General features: G+C 34.0%; 1 protein-coding gene across 1 annotated transcript; it reads left to right on the top strand.

Annotated features, from left to right (window-relative positions):
- Positions 1-1,427: 1,427 nt before the first annotated feature.
- On the top strand, positions 1,428-5,297 carry LOC131002678 (uncharacterized). The gene is made up of 3 exons (XM_057929149.1): positions 1,428-1,468; positions 1,561-1,751; positions 5,068-5,297. Exons 1-3 carry the CDS (start codon positions 1,428-1,430, stop codon positions 5,295-5,297), a joined length of 462 nt encoding a protein of 153 aa, XP_057785132.1.
- The last annotated feature ends 4,607 nt before the right edge of the window (positions 5,298-9,904 follow it).

The raw sequence follows: 9,904 nt of genomic DNA, 5'->3' as shown, positions 1-9,904 counted from the left end.
AAAAGATCAAGAGATTTTCTCAAGTTCTCAACAATTAAACACAAGAATCACCAATAAATACAATTTAAATCAAAATCAACCTTGACATCCAACAATTGACTCTCTAAAGAATGTGTATCACTCAACTGTCAATTGATGGAATGGACGTGTATACTCTCATCGAATTCAATACAATGCAGATCTCTTAACATAAGCTTGCCAATTGTCTACCATCTCCATTGCTAAAAGTGTGCCAAGTGTAAGATCAAATAGGTATTTGTTTTGGGTTATAATGTAGGGACATTGGTTAAGGTAGGGAAATATAGGCTAAGTGACTCAAAATAATTCAAGAACACCAACCTTATAACTTTATAAATCAAGTATGGAATAAAATCCATCTTCCTCCCAACTATGCCACCATAATCAACATAACTCAAGGTATTTAGACATCACAAAACAGAACTAAACACTCTTTTATGCTCTCCACTTATTTCCAACAAACAAAGTCGTTTTTTTAATAAATTTCTCAATATACACTCGACTTCACACTTTTTTTTTCCTTTTCTTTTCTTTTCTTTTTTTTTCTTTTATTTTTTTTTTCTTTTCACAACTTTTTAGAGCTTATAAGAGTAAATAGTAACACAACATCATCCCTTCTTTTTCATTACCCACTATGAACATTCACCACACAGAGATCCTCATATACTACATCACCCCCTATCATCCGGCTAAAGAATAAAAGCTAAATAGGCTCAAAGTGGATAACAAATGATTTTTTTTTCTCGCTAAGAACAGTGTTTGGGAAAAATTGCGGCTAACAAAAGATGGCCTAAAATCATCTCCTAATCCCGAGCACAACAACAATCTCGACACAGAAACCATGGCAAGTTCTAGAAGATCACTACATGCATGACAACACTCAAACAAAGAACAAACTGCGAATAATGGGCAGTTAGGCTCAAATCCTCACAAGCTTGCTCAACGTCAAAAGTCAAGATAGAAATTACTCATCCATCATGCAAATTAGTTCAAATCATGTTCAAAATATCAAGAAAATTGAAAATCATGAATTTTGCAAAAGAAATCATCATAGGCATCTCACCAGAAATCTAATGGAGCAATAATCATCTCAAAAATAAAATAATCACTCACCACCAACTCGGATTTGCAAACCGTTTGCGCCTACGAACTCGTATCGAGACGAACTACAACTTTTATTAAGACTACTGTTCCAAATTCAGACTACATATTTCTGTAAAATTCATCAAAGTACGAGCAAGTATTATATTTCACAAGATAAAATAATTTAAGCACAAAATAATAATCAAACACTCAATTCCCTATAAAATTAACGTCATAAGGACATTAAAAACCATGGAAAAATGAGTGTTATCATCAACATATTTTGAGTAATAATCTTATTATAGCCCAACTGGGTGAATATCAAAATGCTACAAGAATTCATGGAGGTTCAGTTCTTGGTCACAAGGTAATCCATCGTGACCGAAAAGCAGCAACTCATCGTTTCTTCAACGACTATATTTCTGAAAATGCAACATTCAACAAATGAATGTTTTGTAGATGCTTCCGAATGTCTCGAAGTCTATTCCTCTGCATTCTTGATGCTGTCAAAAATTATAATAACTTTTTCGAGCAACGCATGGATTGCACAGGAAGATGGAGCTTGTCCACACTGCAAAAAATAACAGCTTTCTTTCGAATATTGGCGTACGGGGTACCAACAGATGCTACTGACGAGTACATAAGTATTGGTGAGTCCACTGCAATTAAATGTGTTAAGAAATTCTGTCGTGCAATTGTGAAAATATTTTTAGATTATTGTCTAAAATCTCCTAATGCTAGTGATGTTGCTAGACTACTTTATATTGGTAAACAACGTGGTTTTCCAGGAATGTTAGATAGTCTAGATTGTATGCATTGGAAGTAGAAAAATTGACCAACAAGTTGGGCAGGCTCGTATGTAGGTCGTAGTGGATCTCCAACGATTATTCTTGAAATCGTTGTTGATTATGACCTTTGGATATGGCATGCATTCTTTGGTATGCCATGATCCAATAATGATATTAAAGTGCTGAAAAGATCTCATCTTTTCAGTGATCTCATCTATTCCTCTGCATTCTTGATGCTGTCAAAAATTATAATAACTTTTTCGAGCAACGCATGGATTGCACAGGAAGATGGAGCTTGTCCACACTGCAAAAAATAACAGCTTTCTTTCGAATATTGGCGTACGGGGTACCAACAGATGCTACTGACGAGTACATAAGTATTGGTGAGTCCACTGCAATTAAATGTGTTAAGAAATTCTGTCGTGCAATTGTGAAAATATATTTAGATTATTGTCTAAAATCTCCTAATGCTAGTGATGTTGCTAGACTACTTTATATTGGTAAACAACGTGGTTTTCCAGGAATGTTAGATAGTCTAGATTGTATGCATTGGAAGTAGAAAAATTGACCAACAAGCTGGGCAGGCTCGTATGTAGGTCGTAGTGGATCTCCAACGATTATTCTTGAAATCGTTGTTGATTATGACCTTTTATATATGGCATGCATTCTTTGGTATGCCATGATCCAATAATGATATTAAAGTGTTGGAAAGATCTCATCTTTTCAGTGACCTTGCTAGAGGTATCACTCCATCCGTACATTATCTCATACAAGGAAAAGTGTATAATGTGGGCTATTATTTAGCTGGTGGAATATACACGAAATGGTTGTTCACTATTATTTTCGCTATTATAAAGTGTATAATGTGGGCTATTACTTAGTTGTAATAAGTGGAAGTAAGATCGTATCCCATAAGGATTGGTGAATTTAAACTTCTAAATACTATTAATAAGTTGTTTTCAACCTATTTAGACAACCAAAGATCAAGAGATGTTGATAACTAAAACAAAGCTAAATTAAAGCAAACAAACTAAATAGCAATAACATAAACTTAGTTAATAAATTGAGGAATGACTCGAAGGTAAGTTATCCTATGGACTAGATTTTGATGTATAGTAATGAACTTCAATCTAATTCAATATTAATCTTGATATGGCCTATTTATCTAGTGTGATCCCCCCACTAGTTTTAGCCCTCCTCCGAACGACTAAAACAATAGACTACGGGTCATAATTGTCGTCCCCCGCTCAATTTCTAACCTATAACTCTCAAGAGCACAAAGAATTGATAAGCCCTCACTCAAGTTCTCAACCTCCCGTTTTATTAGGATGATGTGTTTCAAGCTCCTAATCTATTGTTGATTATCCTCTCCCGATTCAAATCACAAATTAAAAATGCACGAAAGGTGGTTGGGTTCATACAATAAATAAATTTAGAGCTTGAAAAAATAATAAGGGATTTTAGCCAAGCATATATTCATAATCAAAACAAATCTCAAGTCATAAGAAGACATAAACAAAAATATAGAGATTCATAGACAAATCCTATAATCTTGATCTTCAATCATGTAGTCTTGATAAGCTCATTTTCAAGTCTTCCCTTTCTTCCTTTGATTTTGGTGTTATTTTAGTGTGTGGATGAGAGAAATGACAGAAGATGGAGGCTAGGTTTGTTGTGGTGTTGGTTGAAGAATGGTAGAATTCCTCCAAGTTGAAGGTTTAAGGAGTGTTGGGGGTGAAAATCCCGTCTAGGGCTCACAAAGTGGCAATTTTCGCCTTTCTCCCGCGGTCACGCCTGTGACCGTGGCAAAGGACCATAGGGGAGTTGTTGTAGAGGCCCACGATCATGCCCACGGCCGTAGCCCGGACCGCGGGTGTAGTCTGGGCGATTTTGGAGCAGTGGCCCACGGTCGGGCCCGCGGCCGCTACCGAGACCATGGGCCATGTTGCTCTTTGCTCAGCCGACTTGCTCGACTTCGTTCTCCATCGTCCGAACTCCGATTTGACCATCGTTTGCGCTCACAGATTCGTATCAAACCGTTCGATCCCATGCTTTCACATTTCTCCAATTATTCTTGATTTTTCTTGAAATCACACCAAATCTACAACTAAATATCAAATCTTCATGAATCTCGACATTAGGGTACAAATAAGCATTTACAAGAAAAATACGAGGAGAAATGACAACAAATCATGTGGAATTGAAGTACGAAAATCATGTTTGTCAGTGGTCCACACTTGTACAACCTTTTCATGAACCACGTTCTGCAAAAAAATTTTTTTTTACAATGAGACAGAAATCATGTAGGAATGATGTGGAGCGTGCATTCGGAGTTCTTCAAAGCCGATTTGCAATTGTTGCAAATCCAGCCCGATACTAGAAAAATATACATTTCCATAATATAATGAAAGCGTGTATTATTATGCATAATATAAGAGAAGTGCCAATTCCAGATATTGAAACTATGCCAAATTAAACAAGTCATTTTAAAGATTTTCTTGGACGCTATAAAAAAAATGAAAGATAAAGTGACTCACTTTGTGCTTCGTGATGCATTAGTCGATCATATGTGGGGGGAGTTTTCTAATTTTAAAAATTAGTTGCTATTATCATGCTTTGTCAAGTATTATGTAATATTTAATTCTAAGATTATTAAGTAATGTTAGTTTTTATGTTTGTTGAAATAAATTAATCATTCTGTAATATTTAAATATAAGACCTTTATTAATTAATTTTTATCAAAAATATTTAAATTAAATTATATTTAAATTTAATTATAATTAAATATGATTGAATATAAATATAATTATTTATAAATATATATGATATATAATAATTAAATTGACAAAATAATTTAATAATAAAGAGCATAAAAATGGAATATTCCATTGTAGAGGGAAATATAGAGTTGATTGTTGGAGATGGAAACTCAAAAACTCTACATTTCAACTCTAAGCAATCTAAAGCTCTATATTTATGTTCTTGTTATTCTTGCTCTATTTATATATTTTTCTTCTTCTATTATCATCCATTTTCTTAAACCTCACAAATGACTTCTTTTGATTCCGGCTTCGGCTCTCGTCGTAATGCTAGGGGCAAACCCCTATTGATTACGATGCTACCATTGAAAATAGACTATGAGGCCCTTGTCGTTTACGTGGTGTTGTTATTCGAGAAGATCCTAACGAAGCAAACTACGTTAGTAGTGAGGATCCTTCTTCGACTTCACAATTCCGAAGGGTGCCCAATAGTCGTCAACGTGAACAAATGGAGGAGGAACAAATCCAAGCTGATGTGGCCATGGTGGCACGCCTTGCTCAACAAGATGACGATGACGATATTCCATCCACGTACCAAGAAGGCTATGTCGATGCAATTGATTTGGAGGACGAGATGGACGAGTTTTGAACGGACCACCAGTCTCGACGGCCCACAGCGGTGAAGAAGAAACAAACTCCACGTTCCAACGTCTTCACGGTGTACTTCAAAAAGTACGACTTGTTGATCCCGATAGCGGCAAAATAATCACGAAGGCCGTTTGCAACCTTTGTGGCAAAGCCCTACGTTTTCAACGCGGGGAACGACTATGGCACCTACAACAAGCACATTAAAAATGTGCATCTTCCCAACAAAGGCAAAGGTTTACAAATGCAACTTACCTCCACCCCCGGCGAGCAATGTATGCCTGAAATCTCTCTTTTTAAGTTTAGCGATATTGTAGCCAGGGAAGTGATGGCTAGATTTGTTAGTACGAAATCTCTTACTTTTCAATTTGCCGATAGCATGCGTTTTGAAAATTCTATGAAATTAGCGAATAATCATTGTGCTAAATGAATACCACGTAAAACTGTGACTAGGACCATAGTTAAACTAGCTAAGAGATATAAAATTCAACCACAAATTTTCAAACTAGAAGAATACCTTAGGGAGCTGGGGGGGGGGGGGACTTAATTAATGCAGGTCCTAAAATGACGATGTCTTAAATTGGTGGTCAATCAAGCAAAAGGCAATACCTCATTCTCCCTCCGTCCACAAAAAATAGTCCTACAAGGGGCCAACACGGATTTTAATAAAAATGGCTAGTATATTGTGAGTGGAGAAAGGGCCCCACTTAAAAAGCAGTGTTAACAATAATAATAATTAATTGTATTGTGAGTGGAGAAAAGAGTCCACCATGTGATAGAAATTTGCCAAAAATGAAAAGGGAATAATTTTTGTAGACATCCCAAAATGACAAAAATTGACTATTTTTTTTGTAGACGGAAGGAGTATATATTATCGGACGGTTCGAACCATGAACCGTCGTTTCGGAACTGAAATCGCCGGTTCACGGTTCGAACCGAAACCGTGAGACTCCCTTGTCGGTTCGGTTCCGATTTCAAAATCTGGAACTGTGGAAACGACGGTTCGGTTCCAACTCGAATTTGAAACCGGACAGCTCATTAATAATTCAATTTAGCTTTTAATCAGTTTGAATTAAAAGGCCAGCTGAAACTAAAAATGGCCCAGCTTAAGACCTAAGAATATTTGTCCAGTTTTTCTAAATGATGTTCATATCCTACCATCTGTATACACGATTCTCCTTTGATTCTTTCTTCAATATGCACCTGGATCACCTTTAATTATTACTCCATCTCTCTAACATGCATTTACAGATAATCAGTTGAAAGCTATATATCTCCATTTCCACTCTTAACACTGCCATTCATTGAAATCCGATCAAGGATGAATTGAAGAAAAAGCTTCATGCCCATCTTAAAGTTCTACTCCTATAATTTTTTAAGAAAGCGAAGAATTAAAAATGGAAAACACTTAGAGGGCTTTGAAGGAAAACTTGCTCTATTTATCAATGAGGTGCTCGGCCGAAGCATGTAGCTAGCTCGATTCAGACTCATGCATATATATATATATCTTCCACAACTTATTGTTGTAATGTAACAATAATTATTTATTATAATTAGCTTCTAACCTCCTTCGTTTCAAACTTAATTTCTAGTCCGATTTTCAATACAGAAAATCTCATTCTTCCCAAATTAAATTATAAGTTACTAAATTACATTTTGTTTTAGAAAATCTCAACCTTATTTAATTTTTTTAAATGTATGATATTTTTTTCTTAATTAATTTTTTTTATATAAAATTGTATACTTTTATCTATTTTTAAACATTATTTAATTAAAACAAAATTATTATGATTAATATAAAATTAAAATAAAAAAAATAATATAGAAGATCATGTTGGTGTCACTAAGATCGAAACTAGCAACACTTATTTTGTGGTTAGTCGGTTGTCACATAGGCATTTAACAATAAAAAAATGCAACAAAGAAAAAAGAGAGAGACCAGCCATGGTGCCTGAGTATCGATAACCTTGCACTTTTGTTTATCTTTTTGTTCTTTTTTTATTATTTTTAATTGTTTTTTTTTTTTCAATTCTCCTTATTTTATCTCTTTTTTTACTTACTTCATTATATTAATTAAAGTTTATTGCTGTTTTTTTGGATTGAATTTGTATGATACAATAAACTTATAGATAATGCCACGTGTCAAGTTTTTAATAGTATCCTCATTTCCTTATATCCAGAGGTGTGGGTTCGAAACCTAGATGATGCCACCATTTTTCATTTCTCAACAATTTTTTTATTATTTTTTTCTATTTTTTCATTTATTTGTGTTTTTTTTCTTTCTTATTTTTTCGTTTCTTTTTAATTTTTTTTCAATATTTTTTATTTCTCTCTCCGTCAATAAAGATTGTGTGTTTATTACTATTTTCGTCTGTCCATTAAGATTGTGTGTTTTTCTTTTTTAGAAACATCATTTATAATTTAAACCTCATTCACACTTAATATTTACAAAATACCCACCATTTACTTTCACAATTTGGTGGGCTCAATACTACCCTTCAATACTAAAATCACATCTTTTAACTATTTTATTAAAACTTGTGCCATCTACCGCACCACACATTCTTTGTGGACGGAGGGATTATTATTTTTCTGCAGTTTTTAAATTTTTTATTATCACTTTTTCTAATCATAAATATGACTTGTATGCATACAAAACTATTTTTGTGTACATATCATAATTTATGTTACTTTTTTTTTGAAACGTTACATTTCTTCATATCAATAGTTATTTTTTGATGTTTTTATTTTTTTATTTTTTTTATTTTACTTTTTTTTTCAGCATCTTATTTACTCCATTCGTCCACGATATCGTTTTCACTTTGTGGACGTCACAAATTTCAAGAAAATGGTGAATATTAGACTATCCCCATCAGTGACTTTCTCTCAACCCAATCTTCAATTAAAATATTCATTTCTCTCTCTTCCACATACACAACCCAACCTTTATCTTAAATCTACTCCCATTAGTGACACTCACATGACCTAAATATTTATTTTTTTTGTTTTATTTTTATTCTTATATTAGTCACAATAATTTTTAAATATATTTTCAAAATTCAAAAAAAATAGTGAAAAAAATAAAAAATAATAATAAAATTTAAAATTTACTTGATTGTACAGCAAAAATTACAAGAGTTAAATAAAATTAAAAATACATAAAGTAAATTACAAATACATATAGAAAATTTAAATTACAAGTACGATAGATGCAAATTACATACTTAATTAATATTTAAGTTTTTTCAGAATTTTTAATTTTTTTATATTACAAATAACTATTAAAAATTAATATTTAAAAATTATATATATAATTAAGTGGCACTCAATGAAAGGGTGCCACGTGGCATTGACACTCCCTTGCCTCAAGGGCGGTGAGCCGCCCAGTGTCATGCAATTGACCCCAATTTCTATTTAATTTATTTAGTTTTCATGCTTTGTCTTATATGGTGACACTCCCATGAGTGTCACCGGTGGAGATAGTCTTAGTGAGTATTGGTGTGGGTGGAGTTTGAGTCCCACCATTATTGTGAGTGGAGTTTGTGGACCCTACTGCTATAAATGAAATTGAAAATGATAATGTGGATGAACCAAAATGGCAAAAGTGCAAACGATATTGTAGACGAAGGGGATATTTTTTTGTAACAGCCCGGCTCCAGACTTGACGGCTATCCCCACAGACCAACACAAGCCTTTTCTAGCATGTTTTGTCCTCACTCGCACGCTCCCCGAGAAACTTCCTAGGGAGTCACCCATCTTGGAATTGCTCCAAGCCAAACACGCTTAACCTTGGAGTTGAGCACCAGAAAAGAAAATGCACCTTGTTGATAGGGATGTCAATCGGGCCAGCCCACCGGGTTTTCGGGCTAGCCCTATCGGGTTCCGGGTTAGTCGGGTGCGGGCTAATCGGGTTGGAGATTTTTTCGGGTTGTAAATCTTCAATCCTAACCCTAAACTTTCGGGTTTCGGGCTAGCCCATCGGGCTAATCAGGTTAAAGGCGTAAAAATAAAATTATCATTTGTATTTTATTATTCCTAATGATCTAATGTATAATGTATAAAATATACATAGATATTAAAGATATAAATTATATAGCAAAGCATGAAATGCAAAAATAAAAGATATTCAAGATTACATAAAAAAAATTATATTAAAATGAGATAGTAAAATTTAACATGTATCAATGCACTAGAATCAATCTGGATTATTACTGAATAATTAGTGGATTTGCCATGCACGTCTCATTGACAGAAAAAAAAAAAATTGGTATCACTTTAAAATGAGATACTAATAATTAATTTCTAACTAATGAAATACTAATAATCAATTTCTACAAAAAATCCGTAATTAATTTCACTTTTTTTAATGAGATTGCACACACACACATATATATTCTAACTAATTAATTTCACTTTTTTTAATGAGGCTACATATTTATATTTAAGCAAATACCATAGATCCAAACATAGCAGAAGTTGTAACTGAATGCATCAGTCACAATTCCATCAGCCCACCGGGCCAGCCCATCGGGTTTTCGGGCTAGCCTTATCGGGTTCCGGGTTAGTCGGGTGCGGGCTAATCGGGCTGGAGGTTTTTTCGTGTTGCGATTT

Source organism: Salvia miltiorrhiza, unplaced genomic scaffold, assembly GCF_028751815.1.
Source record: "Salvia miltiorrhiza cultivar Shanhuang (shh) unplaced genomic scaffold, IMPLAD_Smil_shh fragScaff_scaffold_173, whole genome shotgun sequence".
Lineage (NCBI taxonomy): Eukaryota > Viridiplantae > Streptophyta > Magnoliopsida > Lamiales > Lamiaceae > Salvia > Salvia miltiorrhiza.
Note: the sequence above shows the minus strand (reverse complement) of the source record. Positions and strands in the feature narration are given on the sequence as shown.